General features: G+C 36.9%; 1 protein-coding gene across 3 annotated transcripts in view; it reads left to right on the top strand.

The window, feature by feature from the left end:
- Window positions 1–20558, top strand: part of LYST (lysosomal trafficking regulator) — a 175658-nt gene that overhangs the window by 115378 nt on the left and 39722 nt on the right. For all 3 annotated transcript variants that reach the window (XM_055588773.1, XM_055588766.1, XM_055588781.1), the window contains 9 exons: window positions 2788–2964; window positions 3539–3615; window positions 3761–3949; window positions 5994–6139; window positions 6226–6322; window positions 7088–7149; window positions 9004–9059; window positions 11129–11281; window positions 17589–17833. In XM_055588773.1, the coding sequence (XP_055444748.1) occupies window positions 2788–2964; window positions 3539–3615; window positions 3761–3949; window positions 5994–6139; window positions 6226–6322; window positions 7088–7149; window positions 9004–9059; window positions 11129–11281; window positions 17589–17833 (1202 nt within the window). The remainder of the gene's footprint in view (window positions 1–2787; window positions 2965–3538; window positions 3616–3760; window positions 3950–5993; window positions 6140–6225; window positions 6323–7087; window positions 7150–9003; window positions 9060–11128; window positions 11282–17588; window positions 17834–20558) is intronic.

The raw sequence follows: 20558 nt of genomic DNA, 5'->3' as shown, positions 1-20558 counted from the left end.
CCACAGCAGTATAGAGAGCTCTTCTTGTGCCTTTTTTTATAACTGCCTACAAGCTCTATTCCATCTGTAGTCTGCCTGATTTTTAAAGCTCCAAGCTTCTCTTCTATTGAATCTGGTTAATTCTCCAGCCAGTCTGTGGCTCCTCATCTTTTCTCTCATAACATCTTCACATCCCTTGTAGTCCTTCTGATAAGCTGCTTTTTTCATGTTGTCCCCACAGCATGCAATGCTCTCTTTCCTCCACTTTGTCTGTCTATATGCCTGTGTGTCCATTTAGCCATGCACCCACATCATATGGTACCACCTTCAAAACCTTCCTTCCTTCTTTTAGTAGGAACTCAGAACTCTTTCTTCTTGAAACTTCAACAAAAATTTTATTTTTACACATTTTGTTATTTTCTAAGAATTTGTGTTTAAATTCAATTCCTTAAATCAGTTTCCTGAGAGCAGGAAATAAGATTTCTATGTGTGCGTGTCTCCAAAAACAACTTTTCTAGTCCCAGAAACTACAGTCAATAAATGATTGATCAGAAGATGTTAAAATGAGTTATTAGAAACAGCTTCAGTGTCTAGGAAAATCATGTTTCTTTGGACATTCAGAATGAAAAAAAAAAAAAAATTTCTGATAGTTTTTCAAGATGATTTTAAAATGTCACCGAATACTAAACTGAAATATTTTTAGAGTTCTATCAAGATTATTACCTTTAAGATGCACATATGAAAATATTCTAGTCGTTTACCATTCCTCTTTATTTGCCAACTCTTCAGGCCTTTTACTTGCAGAGCATCTGTTCATTTTTCTCTTTTGGTCAGGTAACAGCTGTCTCCTGACTAATTTAAAATGTTACATTAAAATGTGCTTTGCTATTTTCATCATTGCATATGTTCATCTTATGCTTTTGGGAAACGACATGATGTGATTCAGCATGTGAATTTAAATATCACCTAAAATGTAATAGTTTCCAAATCCATTTGTTGACTATTCACAGTTTAAAATATCATAAAGCCAAATACAGTGATATTTGTATGAGTGCAAATTGTTAAAAAATAAAATTATGCATGTTTAACTTGTTGGCAAAGTTAATGTCTAAATAATACATAGTGTACACTTAACAATCAGGTGTAATATCTCTGGCATGAAAGAGCCACTTAACGGAAAAAAGCTTTGATCTGCACAATAAATCAAAAGCAGTAAAACTGGCATGTGTGTGCTTATCAGTCACTCAGTCATGTCCAAATCTTTGTGACCCCATGGACTGTAGATGGCCAGGCTCCTCTGTCCATTGAATTCCCCGGGCAAGAATACTGGAGTGGGTTGCCATTCTGTTCTCCAGGGGATCTTCCCAACCCAGGGATTGAACCCCAGTCTCCCACACTGCAGGCAGATCTTTACCATCTGAGCTGCCAGGGAGGCCCATAAAATTGGTATAAACAAAGCTTATCTAAAAATGAAATTTCACGTTTCCAAAGTCAAATGATTGTCTAAAGCAAAAACGGTAGCCATGTCTTTTGGAATCCCAGCATAGATAATAAAAGTATGCATGTGTGCTCAAAAAAAAAAAAAAAAAAGCCACTTAAGAAATCGTGAATCAAAGTTTGGTTTAGTTTTACACTAGGAAGGACCATTTTCATTTTCTTAAGTAACATTTTCATTTTGTCTATAGGGCCTGTTCATAAAAGACTGACCTAAACCAAACCCTTCTCCCAAATATTCACATACTGAATACTGCCATCTTAACTGGTTTTAGAGTTTTTCACCTTTTGTTCTCCCCAGGGAATAGTGAATGCTTAAAAATGGATCCAAAGATACTTTTTTGTTCTGGTATTTTCTCCAGTGTTTATTCTCCTAAGCAGAAATTAAAGAGATTCTTTCCTTAAAGTTTAAAGGAAAGTTTCCCTTCCAGTTCAGCAATGGCACCCCACTCCAGTACTCTTGCCTGGAAAATCCCATGGATGGAGGAGCCTGGTAGGCTGCAGTCCATGGAGTTGCTAAGAGTCAGACACGACTGAGTGACTTCACTTTCACTTTTCACTTTCATGCATTGGAGAAGGAAATGGCAACCCACTCCGGTGTTCTTGCCTGGAGAATCCCAGGGACGGGGGAGCCTGGTGGGCTGCTGTCTATGGGGTCGCACAGAGTCGGACACGACTGAAGTGACTTAGCATATGAGAAGAACTAAGAATTATTTTCCTTCATCCCAAGCTTATTTTCTGTATTCCTTTAGCAAACCCTCTCTAAAATTCTTTCCCCAAAAGCTTGTGTGCTTGCTTTTTTCCTTCTTTCCTTTATTACTTCTATTCCTTTCTTCTTTTTTTTCCTCTTTTTTCCATTTTTTTACCTTTAACAATAAAAATTTTCAAACATACTAAGAAAAATAGAGACTAGTGAATACTTAATGAATACCATATGACCATCTCATAGGTCTAACTATTGTTAGTATTTTTATCATATTTATCATAATTTTTTTCCTGAGGTATTTTAAAGTAAATTATATAAATCATGACATTTTTTCAAAAGACTTTTTTATGTCACCATAACAACATTATTATACCTAACAAAATTAGCATATACTCTAATGTCATCATATACTCAGTGCATAATCGTGTGAGATTTTCTTCAGTTGTCCCCAAAATGTCTTTTTAGCTGATTTATTTAAACCAGATTCAGCCAAATAAATGCAGCAATAAAATTTAATTTACTGTGAAAGAATTTAAATGTAAGAAATAAACATTCTTTATGACTTAAAAATTTTTTTAATTAAAAAAATTGTTACTTTTTTTTTAAAGCATGGAGCCAAATTAGTTTTGTATTTGTCAGAGTTGATACATAATCACAAAGATGAATTGACTGAAGAAGAACTAGACACAGCAGAACTGCTTATGAATGCTTTAAAATTATGTGGTCATAAGTGCATCCCTCCCAGTGCATCAACAAAATCAGACCTTATTAGAGTGATCAAAGAGGTAAGTCAGTGAAACGATAAGAAACAGTTTTCTTAGGAGATCCCATTGACTGTAACTAAAGAATGATTGAGAGATTTTTTTATTATAGAATACCACTGATGGTGAATTTCAAATGATAATTTTCTTATACTTTATATTGCTTTTTTAATATGAGAAAGCAAATAATCTTATTTTAAGGAGCATTTTATTCTCTTTGGTCATCCATATTCATTACCACTAGCTTTCAGGGAAGAAAAAGGTTTTAATAGTGACAAGCAAGTTGAATCATCAGCCTCAAGTTCTCAGTTCTTTAGTGAAAAAGCAAACTGAGGAAGCAAGCAGCTATGCAAACCCATTGGGTTTGGCAGCCCTAGTTAACTATTCCACCCTGATTTCTGTGACCCAAAGTGTGTGGAAACAAAGGGGAATTAGAACATTATTTAAGTAGGTGATTATTTTAATATTCTGGTCTCCAGGAGACAATTTTTTTTTTCCTTTGTTAACTTGGTTTTAAATTTAGTTTGCTGGATTCTGTGCCAGTGTTAAATGATAAATAATAAGTTTTATATAGTATATTATTATCTAAATCTTTTAGGAACAAAGGAAATATGAAACTGAAGAAGGTGTGAATAAAGCCAACTGGCAGAAAACAGTTAATAATAATCAGCAAAGGTAGGATTTCACGTGTGCTAAAAGTTATGTCTTTTAGGAGCCCCATTATATTTTGCATATGCTTTTAGCTTTAATGTACCATGTTTTGATATACATTTAATGTTCCTATACATACGCTTAACTTACAGGCTTCTTGTCTGTTTAGTCTCTTTCAGCGTTTGGATTCAAAATCAAAGGATATATCTAAAATAGCTGCAGATATCACCCAGGCAGTGTCTCTTTCCCAAGGGATTGAGAGAAAAAAGGTGATCCAGCATATCAGAGGAATGTACAAAGTGGATCTGAGTGCCAGCAGACACTGGCAGGAGCTTATTCAACAACTGACGCATGACAGGTGGGCAATGTGGGAGGGCTTTCAGTGGTCTTGCACGAATGTTTTATATTGATGTTATTTTCACGCTAGAATAAAATTCATAATACTATCTCATTAGCTTAAATATTTCTGTTTAATAATTTGTAATTTATTTCCTCTTAAAGAATATACCTATGAGAATTTTTTTAATTCTTGGGAGGGAGAAAAAAATAATGAGAGAGAGAGACATTAGCTCTTCCAGAGAGTAATATCTGTTTATTGGCTTTCTTTTTAAAATATGATCTTTGCAAAAGAATAGGGAAATGACTGAAACAAGACAGTTGGGAAATACATCTTTTTCTAGTCAAGACTTCAGTAACACACTTAAAAAGATGCATCACAAATAGTGAAAAGAGGGAAATTAAAATATTATTCTCTGAATTTGGTTAACATAACTGATTAGTATTATGACTTTGAGGAGCTATATACTAAAGCAAATTCCAGGTGAATGAATGAATTAAACTTAAAAAGTTTACAAAGCAGGAGAAAATAGAGTATTTATCAACTCTGATAGATAACCTCCTAAAATCAAACACAATTGAAGAAACTATAAAGAAGAAATTAATGGCTTTGAACTTTAATTTTTTTCCAGTGTATTTAACAAGCATAGCCACAACAAAACATCAAAATTTATTTTCAGCATGTATTTCAAAGTTAGTATTTTTATTATTTTAAAATCATAAAAGTTTGAAAATAAAAATTAAAATCCCAAAAGTTTGAGCAAAAGACATGAATATATTCTTCACATAAGACAAGTAGAATTAATAAGCAGATGGGAAAATTGAATATTGCTAGGGGCTAATTTAGTTTTTTAAAATCTTTAGATACTATATTTTACCTTTTATGTTAAAATAAAAGGTTTTTTTAGGAACTCATCTCCACAGTAGGAAGAATGTATCTTAGCTTTTGATCAGAGGTTTGGTGGCATTGTATACTTTGACATAATATATCAGGAACCCTATAAACAATTTATTTCTAGTTCCAGTTATTCTATTTTAGTGATTCTGTCCTAAGGAAAATATTCAAAATATGCAAAATCAATAAACAAAGATTTTCATCTCTGCATTTTTATGTTAGTGAATGAATTAGAAACAACTAAGTATATAACAGTAGTAATAAATACAGTATGATCTTTGCACTCAATATAATATTAGCCATTTAAAATGGTAATAATAAAAAGGCAGGATATAGGAATGTGTATATAAGAAAATATGTGTGTATATGAATTATAACTGTAATTTTAAAAAATGAAAATCACTAACAGTATTTTGGTATGTTTGGGGTAGTAGAATTAAGGGTAATTTACTTCTTTTATCTATTTCTAAAAACTATTTCCTTTCATTTCAAATGTTAATTAATTTAAAACATTTTTAGAAATGTAATTGCTACAAAAATGAATAATTTTGTTTGTTACATTAGATAATAGGCAAAATGGGAAATGAAAAAAATTTATTTGGAAATTGATTTTTTTTCTTTAGTTGACTATACTAAGTCTAATATATCACAAAGCATATATAGTAGTCATGCTGTATCTTTTTAAAAATTTAATAGGTACAAGAAACTAGTAGCAGAGCTTGCCTTGAGGCAAGGAGACTGGACTCCAGAGCAGAGGGATACTTTTTTTTGTTGTTATTCTTTTGTACTGTGTGTATGCAGTGTGTTTGTGCTCGGTTGCTCAGTTGTGTCCAACTCTTTGCAACCCCATGGACTGCAGCCTTCCAGGCTCCTCTGTCCATGGGATTCTCCAGGCAAGAATACTGGAGTGGGTTGCCATTTCCTCCTCCAGGGGATCTTCCTGACCCAGGGATCGAACTTGCGTTGTCTGAGTCTCCTGCATTGGCAGGCAGATTCTTTACCACTGACCGACCTGGAAAGCCATGTGTGTGCATATCCCTGTCTAGTTATATAAATAGTTGGATTTTTCAATTGAGTGAATCAGTTTTGACTTATGTATTAAATTTTTACATAGTTTTTTTAAGTTATAAGTACTTCAAATTGCCACTTGAACCTTTCTTTCTACTTGTAGAGCAGTCTGGTATGACCCCATCTACTATCCAACTTCATGGCAGTTGGATCCAACAGAAGGGCCAAATCGAGAGAGGAGACGTTTACAGAGATGTTACTTAACTATTCCAAATAAGTATCTGCTTAGGGATCGACAGAAATCAGAAGGTAATAGGGACTTCTTGACTCTATATATAAATAGCAGATAACTGTGGTCATTACACAAAGATGATGTAATCTCTTTTCCTCAACAGATGTGGTCAAACCACCACTCTCTTACCTATTTGAAGACAAAAGTCATTCTTCTTTCTCTTCTACTGTAAAAGACAAAGCTGCAAGTGAGTCTATAAGGTAAATTTGAATCCATAAGACATCTTCTCTTTTGTTGAATGTGTTAAAGACTTTAATAGTCTATTGCAGTGCTTATATGATACTTATTTTAGATAATGCAATGGTTTAAGAAAAGACCTGAATATGGCTCAAGAGAGGACAAAGTTGAATGCCCAAAATCCAAAGAGAACAGAGTTTTGATAGGGAGTTTTCACTGGACTTCAGTCTTAGTCTGCTATGTGAGGAAGATAAGTCACACCTAACATGTCATAGCATTGTTGAGGATTGTGGGTCAGTATGGTAACTATTGATAGGTCTGTCACTGTGGTTGTAGTGGAGGTTGTTATCAGGCCCGTTTTATAGATAAAAAACTGAGAGTCAAGATTAAGTGACTGGACTAAAGAATAGAAGAACTTTTCTGACTCTGAATCCCCCTTTTCTCCTAGAATGCTCCGTTTCTTTCCTGTGTTTGTTCAGAGGCATGAACCAATGTTTGCTTATGTACTGCAAAATATAAAATATTGAAGTCTCTTTTAAATAACTGAGTCCTTGTATTCTGTGTAGGGTGTAGGGATCATTCACCTTTTCTAAAAGTTGCCGTTATTTTCTCTGCTATTATAATGTCAGAAATGAGAAAATATTTTCATGTGGACTCTAACAAGACATTCTATGCTTTTGAAACTCTTGTCTGCTCTGCGGAAATCTTCTACTAGATAAAATAAAGCTTTTATTCTCTGAAATTGTTCAAAACATTTAATCATAGTAATTTTAAATATGTTTTGACAGAGTCAATCGAAGGTGTATCAGCGTTGCACCATCTAGAGAGACAACTGGTGAATTGTTATTAGGTAAGTTACATTTTGAAGATTTTTATACACATTCACTGCTCCTATTTTATTCTTAGATAATTTAAAACATTGTTTTGACAGACTGCCATTAAATGAGATAAACTGTCTCTAATATTGTATAGGTTATTTTGCCTTAACATTGTCTATAACGCATTTGACTCATGAATGTGAAGAAATGACAGTCTTATTTTTTGAAAAGCATATAAACAGCATCTTAATTTTTATAAAGTTAACTTTCTTCATGAGTATACATTTTTAAATTTGTTTTTTTTATTATGTATCAATTTTTAATTCTAAAGTAAAGAATCATTAGTATGTTTATATGCCTACTGTTTTAACGGATATCCCTATACATATGAAATATATCCACCTCGAGATTCTTCTTAATTTATATTCTTCATTGTACTTCTGAGAGAAAGGCCAAGACTATCCGTGGATAGTTACATTTAGTGAGAAATTTTTTCCTCAAGACATGAAGAAAAAAAAAAAAAAAGACATGAAGGAATAGCATTAAACCACATAGTCTCTTTTTCCTTAAAGAACTGATTTGTATGCTGTGGGCCAGTTGTTCTCAAATCAGGGGCATCCAGATCACATGGAAACGTCTAAGAAAAACGAATTCTCAGGCCCCTGCCCAGAGCCACTGAATCTGAAACTCTGTGGATGGCGTCCAGACATGACATTTTTATACACCCTGCAGTGATTCTGACACACCCTCAAATTAGAGAGTCACTGCAGTAGGCTAAAGCTCTAGAGCCTCAAAGCCCTAATGTGCAGAGTTTCAAGCTTGCCAGGGCTGAGCCCCACAGTCACTAGGATGGAGATGGTGCCCTTCTCTGAGCTGTTCATGCCAGGGCTCAGGGTGACCAGCATCCAGTGCAGAGCTCCAGGAGGTTCCCACCGTTTGGATACGTGATGTAGGGATGTGCATTACTAACAGCCTATCAAGCAGGAAAATTGGGGGGACTGTCTGAGCCCTGATGGAGCCATCAGAGGTCAGACAGTAAAAAATCTGCCTGCAACACAGAAGACACGGGTTCGGTCCCTGAATTAGGAAGATCCTCTGGAGGAGGGAATGGCTACCCACTCCAGTATTCTTGCCTGGAGAATTCCATGGACAGAGAAACTTGGCATGCTACAGCCCATGGGGTCACAAAGAGTCGAACATGACTGAGCGACTAACACGTTACTTTTCTGCCCTTTTGAGTGTTTAAGTCAGCAAAATAATTAAGGATTCCTCTTTTGCTAGAAAATTTAGTTCATAACTTGAATTCAGTTAATGTGTACAAAATAAAAGTAATATGCCAGTAACCTAAGAAAAATACTGGCAATAATAAACAGCCAACACTTTTTAGCACTAAGCACCACTGTTAATAAACATTTTACATATATTCTATATAATTCCCACAGTAACCCTGTGAAATAGAGTCTTCTCCCTACTCCATTCTTTTTATAAGGAAACTAAAGCACAGTGGGGTTAGGCAGCTTGCCCAGGATCTCATGGATGCTATTCAAAAATGAAAGTGAAAGTGAAGTTGCTCAGTCATGTCCAACTCTGTGACCCCGTGGACCGTAGCCCACCAGGCTCCTCCGTCCATGGGATTCTCCAGGCAAGAATACTGGAGTGGGTTGCCATTTCCTTCTCCAGGGGATCTTCCTTACCCAGGGATCAAACCCAGGTCTCCCACATTGCAGGCAGACACTTTAACCTCTGAGCCATACTTACTGAGTATTAAGAACTCCTTCTGGGTTCTGGGATTCAAATTCGGTCCAGTTGACTCCAGAGGTGCTTTTAACTGTATAAGATAATAGCGCACAGATGTTTATAAACTCCCAACCAATTATTTTCTGCAGGTAAATGTGGAATGTATTTTGTGGAAGATAACGCTTCTGATACAGTTGAGTGTTCTGTGAGTAGCGGTTTAAATTTGCGTTTATATGAATCTAGACAAATTCCCACATGTATAAGTTTAATACAGCGAGAAAGCAGGTAGAACTGTTAAGAGTTCATTTCTTGTCACACTCTGTGTAAATTTGTCTGAATTCCAGTTTTTAAGATAATTTTAAAAAGAAGACCATAAGAAGACCATGCCATCCCCTCTGACTCATGTTCTGAGTTTCATAGCAGCAAGTATTATGGGTCAGATTCTGAAGCATTCGTATTATTTCAGTTTATGTCCATTCTTTCTCACCACTATCCTCTGTAGCATCAAACTTCTTGCTACTCCCTGTTTATTGTCACATACATTTGCCTTCAAAAAGAAAGAAAAATATTGTCTGATTTAGTAACTTAAGTAATCCTAATGTTCACTTAGCTTAGTAGTCATAATTTTTATTCTTCTGGAAATACTTATATTAATCTGAAAATAACAAAAAGGACTCAATTCAAATTTTGGTACAGTAAACATTTTATTTGTTTGAATTCATTTACATGCCATTAAAATACTGCTTTGAGAGTCTTGTAACAGGAGAAATAAGGCTCTTTGTTTCAGAAGTTCTAAAGCCAGGAATTCATAAGGATGCATTTAAATAAGATTATGTACTGGTTAGTACATATTTGATTCAAAGAAATTAGGGAGTGAAAACATAAAATATTATTGTAAAGTAAATCATGTTAAAAAAATCATTAAAGTATTTCATGTAATCCCCCAAAATTGAATAGGCATTATTTTGTGATTTACATAGCAATTACTACAGTATTTATCCCAGCTAACAAAAGTATAGTTATGTTATTTTTAAAGATATATCTTTTTAGAACAAAAGAGTTTAATAGTTGATACATGAATCAGCTTTTTTTCTGGATGGGTCCAAAAGATGACCTTTCCCACCTAAATGGAAGCTCTAAAAAGACCCTTGCTCTTTAATAATTGAAGGATCCTTCCTTTCTCTGTACTTTTGTAGCATTTGTGCTTATTTCCTGTGTGACATTTGCTGTCTTGCCTTTCCAAAACATGTGCAAATATCCTGTGCCCCCTTTTTATCATGTATAGATTTATTTCATGCAGAGCACTTAGCAAGTACCTTGCCTGTAGATGCTTAATTAATGTTTATTAAATTGAAAGTATGTTACATGTTGAAGCTAAACAGGGATGAATTTGGTTTTAAGAATGAGAATATTACCTTTCCATTAAAACATTTTGCTTTCCTTGTAATATATTTCCTGCCTCTATTTCTAAAAATTATTTGGGACACAGTAAGACACACATAGAGCAGACCAAAGTGTCACTTCCTCCTTACTGCTGTTTTTCAAATTTCTCTTTATTTTTGACTCCTAGAGATTTCATTTTCCCTTACTTTCTTTTTTTTTTTTCCCCTTACTTTCTTGCAAGCTCAGCTATACGTTTAAAAGAATATTTGCTTACTAAAATCAGTCTGAAAAGTCTGCATACTTTATGATTCCAACCATATGACTTTCTGGGAAAAGGAAAACAGTAGAGGCAACAACAAGATCAGCGGCTGCTGGGTGGAGCAGAAGGGAATCTCACAGCAGTGAGACTGTTCTGTATGATACTGTAATGTGGACACATGTCATTAAACATTTGTCAAAACCCATTTGACCTGCACAACACCAAGGTTAAACTATGGGCTTTAGTTAAGAATAATCTATTCAATAGTGGCTCATCAGTTGTAACACATGTACTACATGAGTACAAGATGTTCACTGTAGTGAAACTGAGTGCAGAAAAGCTGTATGTGGGAACTCCATACTATCTGCTCAGTTTTATAAACACAAAACTTCTCTGGAAAATCCAGCCTATTAATAAAATTTAAATGAAGTTTATTAACTCAGTTTTTTTTTAGATTTTATCCAGCATTTTGAAGTGTTTAGTAGCAGGAGGATTTTTAGAGAATCTTATCTGCCACTTTGCCACAGAAGGAAGGCTTTATATTTCATTTTGATAGTGTTTTAAAATATAAAATTAAAATGATTCTATTTCATGTAGAGCAAATGTTTTCATGTTATTTCCTTTGACTTTAGAGCCTTCAAGGAGAATTGGAACCAGCATCATTTTCCTGGACATATGAAGAAATTAAAGAAGTTCATAAGCGTTGGTGGCAATTGAGGGATAATGCTGTAGAAATATTTTTAACAAATGGCAGAACACTCCTGTTAGCATTTGATAACACCAAGGTAAATTTGCCTATATTGATAGATATACTTTTTCAAAAAGATCATAGAATCAGTTTAATTATACTCATACTGACTAAATGAAGTTTTAACTTACTTAAACTTTAACTATTTCTGAAGTCAAATGAAAATTACCCTATTTCTTAGTACTAATTAAAGTAAATCTTTGGTTATGTTAGGACTATTTTTGTCCTCCAAAACTGTATTAAATTTTTATTCCCCAGAGTGACTGTATCTGTAATAAGTAAATAAATGAATGTATAACCAACCTGAAGTAGTTTAACCTTGATAGTAGATTTCATTTTTGACAAACCCTTTCTTGACTGCCACATTGCTTCAGCTACTGTGTGTCTGCTTCTCTTGATAGAAAACCTCTTGGAAGAAATTGTGTATGCTTGCTGCTTCCAGTTCCTCTCCTCAGATTCTCTTTTGATATATGCTCCAGTCAGATTTTTTCCTCACCACCCCACCTGTAACCTCTGGTCAGCATCACCAGTGACCTGGATGTTGCTAAACCCTACAGTTGTGTTTCTTAGTCTTCATCTTACTTGACTTAGCAGCAGCATTTGACACAGCTGATTATTCTTTCTGTAAAGAAAGTGGGGGGAAAACCTTCCTCACTGGACTTCTTCATTAAAGTCTAATTGGCATCTCAAATTTAACATGGACAAAACTGAACTTCTAATTTTCCCCCTAAAATCTCCCGTTTTCCCCAGCTCCATAAATGGCAACTCCAGCCTTTCTGCTTGGCCAGTTCAAAAACCTTGGGGTTATCCTTGACTCCTCTTATTCTGTCATCCCACTTATTCTGACTCCTCTTAATCATGTACTCTTATCAGTAAATTCAGTTGGTTCGCCCCTCAAACCATACCCAGAATCTGAGTGTTTCCACTGCTGCCATCCTGGTCTAAGCCACTGTCAACTCTTGCATAAATCATTGCACTAGCCTCCTCACTGGCCTCACTGCTTCCACACTCCTCCTTCTTTCAGACTGCTCTCAACACAGCAGTTAAAATGGGTCAGATCGTGCCATTCCTCTCCTCAGAGGCCTCTGACCACTTTCTTTGTCACTCCATTAAAAGCCAGGACCTTACAGTGTTGAATAATCTTCAGATCAGATCAGATCAGTCGCTCAGTTGTGTCCGACTCTTTGCGACCCCATGAATCGCAGCATGCCAGGCCTCCCTGTCCATCACAAACCCCCGGAGTTCACTCAGACTCACGTCCATCGAGTCAGTGATGCCATCCAGCCATCTTATCCTCTGTCGTCCCCTTCTTCTCCTGCCCCCAATCCCTCCCAGCATCAGAGTCTTTTCCAATGAGTCAACTCTTCGCATGAGGTGGCCAAAGTATTGGAATTTCAGCTTTAGCATCATTCCTTCCAAAGAACATCCAGGGCTGATGTCCTTTAGAATGGACTGGTTGGATCTCCTTGCAGTCCAAGGGACTCTCAGGAGTCTTCTCCAACACCACAGTTCAAAAGCAGTTCTTTGGCGCTCAGCCTTCTTCACAGTCCAACTCTCACATCCATACATGACCACAGGAAAAACCATAGCCTTGACTAGACGAACCTTTGTTGACAAAGTAATGTCTCTGCTTTTGAATATGCTATCTAGGTTGGTCATAACTTTCCTTCCAAGGAGTGAGCGTCTTTTAATTTCATGGCTGCAGTCACCATCTGCAGTGATTTTGGAGCCCAAAAAAATAGTCTGACACTGTTTCCACTGTTTCCCCATCTATTTGCCATGAAGTGATGGGACCAGATGCCATGATCTTTGTTTTCTGAATGTTGAGCTTTAAGCCAACTTTTTCACTGTCCACTTTCACTTTCATCAAGAGGCTTTTTAGTTCTTCTTCACTTTCTGCCGTAAGGGTGGTGTCATCTGCATATCTGAGGTTATTGATATTTCTCCCGACAATCTTGATTCCAGCTTGTGTTTCTTCCAGTCCAGCGTTTCTCATGATGTCCTTTGCATAGAAGTTAAATAAGCAGGGTGACAATATACAGCCTTGACGTACTCCTTTTCCTATTTGGAACCAGTCTGTAGTTCCATGTCCAGTTCTAACTGTTGCTTCCTGACCTGCATACAGATTTCTCAAGAGGCAGATCAGGTGGTCTGGTATTCCCATCTCTTTCAGAATTTTCCACAGTTTATTGTGATCCACACAGTCAAAGGCTTTGGCGTAGTCAATAAAGCAGAAATAGATGTTTTTTTGGAACTCTCTTGCTGTTTCCATGATCCAGTGGATGTTGGCAATTTGATCTCTGGTTCCTCTGCCTTTTCTAAAACCAGCTTAACATCAGGAAGTTCACGGTTCACGTATTGCTGAAGCCTGTCTTGGAGAATTTTGAGCATTACTTTACTAGCGTGTGAGATGAGTGCAATTGTGTGGTCGTTTGAGCATTCTTTGGCATTGCCTTTCTTTGGGATTGGAATGAAAACTGACCTTTTCCAGTCTTGTGGCCACTGCTGAGTTTTCCAAATTTGCTGGCATATTGAGTGCAGCACTTTCACAGCATCATCTTTCAGGATTTGGAATAGCTCAACTGGAATTCCATCACCTCCACTAGCTTTGTTCGTAGTGATGCTTTCTAAGGCCCACTTGACTTCACATTCCAGGATGTCTGGCTCTAGATGAGTGATCACACCATCGTGATTATCTGGGTCGTGAAGATCTTTTTTGTACAGTTCTTCTGTGTATTCTTGCCACCTCTTCTTAATATCTTCTGCTTCTGGTAGGTCCATACCATTTCTGTCCTTTATTGAGCCCATCTTTGCCTGAAATGTTCCTTTAGTATCTCTGATTTTCTTGAATAGATCTCTAGTCTTTCCCATTCTGTTGTTTTCCTCTATTTCTTTGCATTATCGCTGAAGAAGGCTTTCTTATCTCTTCTTGCTATTCTTTGGAACTCTGCATTCAGATGCTTATATCTTTCCTTTGCTCCTTTGCTTTTCGCTTCTCTTCTTTTTCACAGCTATTTGTAAGGCCTCCCCAGACAGCCATTTTGCTTTTTTGCATTTCTTTTCCATGGGGATGGTCTTGATCCCTGTCTCCTGTACAGTGTCACGAACCTCATTCCATAGTTCATCAGGCACTCTGTCTATCAGATCTAGGCCCTTAAATCTATTTCTCACTTCCACTGTATAATCATAAGGGATTTGATTTAGGTCATACCTGAATGGTCTAGTGGTTTTCCCTACTTTCTTCAATTTAAGTCTGAATTTGGCAATAAGGAGTTCATGGTCTGAGCCACAGTCAGCTCTGGTCTTGTTTTTGCTGACTGTATAGAGCTTCTCCATCTTTGGCTGCAAAGAATATAATCAATCTGTTTTCGGTGTTGACCATCTGGTGATGTCCATGTGTAGAGTCTTCTCTTGTGTTGTTGGAAGAGGGTGTTTGCTATGACCAGTGCATTTTCTTGGCAAAACTCTATTAGCCTTTGCCCTGCTTCATTCCGTATTCCAAGGCCAAATTTGCTTGTTATTCCAGGTGTTTCTTGACTTCCTACTTTTGCATTCCAGTCCCCTATAATGAAAAGGACATCTTTTTTGGGTGTTAGTTCTAAAAGGTCTTGTAGGTCTTCATAGAACCATTCACCTTCAGCTTCTTCAGTGTTACAGGTTGGGGCATAGACTTGGATTACTGTGATATTGAATGGTTTGCCTTGGAAACAAACAGAGATCATTCTGTCGTTTTTGAGATTGCATCCAAGTACTGCATTTTGGACTCTTTTGTTGACCATGATGGCTACTCCATTTCTTCTGAGGGATTCCTGCCCACAGTAGTAGATATAATGGTCATCTGAGTTAAATTCACCCATTCCAGTCCATTTGAGTTCGCTGATTCCTAGAATGTCAACATTCACTCTTGTCATCTCTTGTTTGACCAGTTCCAATTTGCCTTGATTCATGGACCTGACATTCCAGGTTCCTATGCAATATTGTTCTTTACAGCATCGGACCTTGCTTCTATCACCAGTCACCTCCACAGCTGGGTATTGTTTTTGCTTTGGCTCCATCCCTTCATTCTTTCTGGAGTTATTTCTCCACTGATCTCCAGTAGCATATTGGACACCTACTGACCTGGGGAGTTTCTCTTTCAGTATCCCATCATTTTGCCTTTTCATACTGTTCATGGGGTTCTCAAGGCAAGAATACTGAAGTGGTTTGCCATTCCCTTCTCCAGTGGACCACATTCTGTCAGATCTCTCCATCATGACACGCCCATCTTGGGTTGCCCCACAGGCATGGCTTAGTTTCACTGAGTTAGACAAGGCTGTGGTCCTAGTGTGATTAGATTGACTAGTTTTCTGTGAGTATGGTTTCAGTGTGTCTGCCCTCTGATGCCCTCTTGCAACACCTACCATCTTACTTGGGTTTCTCTTACCTTGGGCGTGGGGTGTCTCTTCACGGCTGCTCCAGCAAAGCGCAGCCATTGCTCCGTACCTTGGACGAGGGGTATCTCCTCACCGCCGCCCTTCCTGACCTTCAACATGGGATAGCTCCTCTAGGAATAACTTAGCACTTCCTTATTCTTTCTGACCCTATCTTCTACTGTTCTATCCTTCACTCTCTCTAGTCCATCTGTGGAGAATTCCTTTTCCTTGACTATAGCAGTCACACTGATGCCTGAAAACCTCTGTACTTAGAGCTCCCTAAAATGCCACCTAGAATGCTTTTCCTCTTAGAAATCTACATGACTCACACCCTTACTTTTTTCAGGTTCCCCGATCAAATGCCCTCTTATCAGAGAGAGTTCCCTGATTGTGTATTTAAAACAGCAACCCCTTTCTCACTCCTACTCCCAGGAATCCCTTTGTTTCCTTGACTTTCCTCTCTTTTCTCTAGAGCACTTCATAGACCCCAACAGTGTCTGCCCAACAGAATGTAAAGACTGTTTTGTTAAGTGCTACAGCTCTAGCATCTTGAGCATACTGGTATATAGGTGCTCAGTCGATATTTGTTGAATGAATAAATGTTTCCTTTTCCTTGCAGAGTTTAGTATGCAAACTGTCATAAGTTCTCCCCCACCAACCTTAGCTTCAGCATCTGGCAACCTTCAGATTTAGGCTGTAGGTTTAGATTTTTATTTTTGCCTTGAACTGATTCATTTTTATTTTTGATTCTGATTAAAAAAAAAATAGCATAGAAGTTGCCATCTTAACCATTTTCATGCATGCAGTTTAGTACTGTTAAGTATATTCACATTGTTGTGAAACAGTCCTCCAGGTTTAGGTTCTTAAAAACCCTGTGATGTTATGCCTGTTCAATAACTAATCTCATTCTTCTCATTCACTTTTAGTCTCATCCCTAATTATCCACATCTTTGGCTCATCTTCCTATGCCTGAAGCATATACACATTTAAGAGGGGTAATTCAGATTTGTTTTTCGAAAGGCCTGGTTCCTCTATTTTTTTCCATTTATTACCAATTATCATTTAATTACATTAGAAGAAATCAGAACACCCTTTTTCTGTGACAGCATTTTTCTGAATCTCTTTAAAAAAAGAGTTCATATATTAGTTTTCCATCAGTAGTGAAAATGAGGTATCCTGTTTTTATGTAGGATATTTTATTTCATTCTCAGGAAATAAATCTTACTATCCCCATATTACAGTATGGGACTATAGCACAAAGGGTTTAAGCAAGAAAAAAGACCTGGTCTGTCTAATTCAGAAAACCGTGCTCTTTCTACTACAGCATGTTTCATGTATATAGATGAAGACTCTTCATTTTCTTTTACTGATTTTTTTCCCTTAGGATCTGTATGTAAGTGATTTTTCTGAACAGACTTCTTAGTCTCTTACTGATTTCTCCAGCTGCAAAACATAGTGGTTAAGAGCCAAAAGTAAATGAGTGTAACAGAACAGAGACAGATTCAAATAGGAGGGGACTAAACTAGTGGTATGAGTGGGGAGAGAGCAGGCAGAGGGGATCACAAAGTGCAAACTACTATGTAGGAAATAAACCATAAGGATATACTGTACAGCACAAGGACTGTAGTCAATATTTCATAACATTTAAATGGAGTGTAATTTATAAAAATATTGAATCACTATGTTGTACACCTGAAGCTAATATAATATTGTAAATCAACTGTACTTCAATAAATAAATATATACAGCACAACCTTTAGAGGAAGACCTAGATTTTAACCTTAATTCCCCACCAGTCAGTGTTATTGGGCAAAAAGTGTTTTCTTGAAGGACTTGAGATTAGTAACATGCCTATGATATCATGGATTCTTTGGAGGAAAGTGTCAAGACTAAAAATAAAATCTGGGCTGTTTTTTTCTCCTTCTGTTCTAGGTTCGCGATGATGTATACCACAGTATACTAACAAATAACCTCCCTAATCTTCTGGAATATGGCAATATCACCGCTCTGACAAATTTGTGGTATACTGGGCAAATTACTAATTTTGAGTATTTGACTCACCTAAACAAACATGCCGGCCGATCTTTCAATGATCTCATGCAGTATCCAGTGTTCCCATTCATACTGGCAGACTATGTTAGTGAGACCCTTGACCTCAGCGACCCATCAGTCTACAGGTAACTGAAAACATCATCACCTATTGGCTTTGTCAGTGTGCTGAATTTATGTCATTAAAGTTCTTCTCATGAAAATTTTCAAACGTGCAAAAAACAGAATGAATGTGTAATAAACCCCCATATGGTTATCACCCCAGCTCAATAATTATGAAAATTTTTGCCAAACTTGCATCATCTTTTTTTCCTTAAGACAAATCACACACATTTATGTCACTCGTATGTTCTATAGTATACATCTCTTAAGAAAAAAGTAAATCATTTTGTTACATAACTTCAGTGCCATTATCATATCAAAGAAAATAAAAACAGTTAATTTCATGGTGTCATCTAATATCCAGCCTATTTTTAAATGTCCCCTGATTATATAAAAGATGTCTTTTTATAGTTGATTTGTTTGAATCAGGCTCAGTATCATCTTTGGTTGCTTTGTCTCTAAAGACATAAATCTTATAACAGCCCTTATTTTTATGTATGTATTTTTCTTCTTATTCCTAACATTGGCTTATTTAAGGAAAAAAAGGTCATTTATCTTGTAGAATGTCCCCCGTTCCACATTAGCATTTAGCTTTTGTCCTCTAGCCACTGTATTTCCTAGGGACTGGAAATTACTTCTAAAGGCTTGCTTAGACTCAGGTTCAACTTTTTTTTAAGCAAGAACTCTCTAGAGGTGGTGGTGTGAACTATCAGGAGGCATGTGATATGCCACTGTTAAGGATGCTCAGGCTGATCTGTGGGTTCAGCCTCCCATTGAACTTGTTTGTTTCATTGATGATGATTTCTTGAGTCTGTGATTTCACTGGGGGTTACCGAATGGTGATTTCCTATTTTCTCATTTCTTGTACATTTTTTAGAAGAAAGCTCATAAGATGAGCCTGGGACATTTTGTTGTGTCAGAGAGCAAGAAAATTAATACAGTCTTGTCAAAAGAGTGGGAGCCATATTTGCACCCATGTTCACTGCAGCTTTATTCACACAGCCAAGAGGTGGAGGCAGCCCAGGTGCCTGTCTGTGGGTAAATAGTTGTGGAAAAGTTGGTACATATGTAATATGGAACATTATTTAACATTAAGAAGGAGGGAAGTCCTGTCACATGGAAGAACTTTGGGGATAGTGTGCTAAATGGAATAAGTCAGCCACAAGAAAACAAACACCTTGTGATTCCACTTACATAGGTTGTTTAGGGTAGTCAGACTCAGAGAGTTAAATGGTGTTTGTTGGGGGGTGGGGGAGGAGGGCAGATGGGGACATGGGGAGTTGTTGCTCAGTAGGTGTAGAGTTTCAGTTTTACAAAGTGAGAAAGCTTTAAAGATCTATTGCACAACAGTGTGAATTAGTTAACACTACTGATCTAGGTACTGGAGGGTGGCTACGATGGTAAGTTCAGTGATGTGTGTTGTTTTTACTATAATTATAAAAAAATAAAGGACTTAGGAGCCAACTTGAAGTGGCTCTCACTGCCAAAGATAGGACAATCAGAGCATCAAAAAGTATAAAGACCATAACTAATTGAAACACATTTAAATAAAAAGAAAATACTTAAGTTAATAATGATACTCTTTAAAGGCCCCCAAAACAAAGCAAAACTAAACTCATTGGTTGCTGTTGGATGGGGCAACAATTCTCTACTTTTGAGATTTGACCGCTAAGGAAAAGAATTAAGCTTTTATCCTGCCTTTCCTGAAAGGGTTGCATTTTAGAGTAACCAAATAGCCATAGTTGATGAGGGACTATTCTGTTTCTTTAGTTTTCAATAACATTATCTATTATCAAAAAGTCAAGAAATAGCAACTCCTGGCAAGGACGTGGAGAAAAGAGATCCTTTGCACTCACTGTTCCTGGGAATGTAAACTGGTGCAACCACTGTGGAAAACATTATGGAGGTTCCTCAAATATTAAAAATAAAACTGTCCTATGATCCAGCCATTCTACTTCTGGATATTTAATCCAGAGAAAATTAAAACCCTAACTTGAAAAGATATCTGCACCCTCATGTTCACTGCAGCATTATTTATAGTGGCCAAGATACAGAGACAACCTAAGTGTTCATCTGTGAATGAGCAGATAAAGAAAATGCAACACAGACACACACACACACACACAAGAATACTATTTAGTGTTAAAAAAAAAAAAAAAAACAAGAATGAAATCCTGTGACAACATGAATGGCCCCTGAGGGCATTATGCTAAGTGAAAAAGTCAGACAAAGACAAATACCATACAGATAAGTAAGGAGAAAAGGAAAGATATACCCATTTGAATGCAGAGTTCCAGAGAATAGCAAGGAGAGATAAGAAAGCCTTCCTCAGTGATCAGTGCAAAAGAAATAGAGGAAAACAACAGAATGGAGAGATCTCTTCAAGAAAATTAGAGATACCAAGGGAACATTTCATGCAAAGATGGGCTCAAAAAGGACAGAAATGGTATGGACCTACCAGAAGCAGAAGATATTAAGAAGAGGTGGCAAGAATACACAGAAGAACTATACAAAAAAGATCTTCACGACCCAGATAATCACGATGGTATGATTACTCACCTAGAGCCAGACATCCTGGAATGTGAAGTCAAGTGGGCCTTATGAAGCATCACTACAAACAAAGCTAGTGGAGGTGATGGAATTCCAGTTGAGCTATTCCAAATCCTGAAAGATGATGCTGTGAAAGTACTGCACTCAATATGCCAGCAAATTTGGAAAACTCAGCAGTGGCCACAGGACTGGAAAAGGTCA

The sequence above is a fragment of the Bubalus kerabau genome, chromosome 1 (assembly GCF_029407905.1).
Source record: "Bubalus kerabau isolate K-KA32 ecotype Philippines breed swamp buffalo chromosome 1, PCC_UOA_SB_1v2, whole genome shotgun sequence".
In the NCBI taxonomy this organism is placed as follows: domain Eukaryota; kingdom Metazoa; phylum Chordata; class Mammalia; order Artiodactyla; family Bovidae; genus Bubalus; species Bubalus kerabau.
Note: the sequence above shows the minus strand (reverse complement) of the source record. Positions and strands in the feature narration are given on the sequence as shown.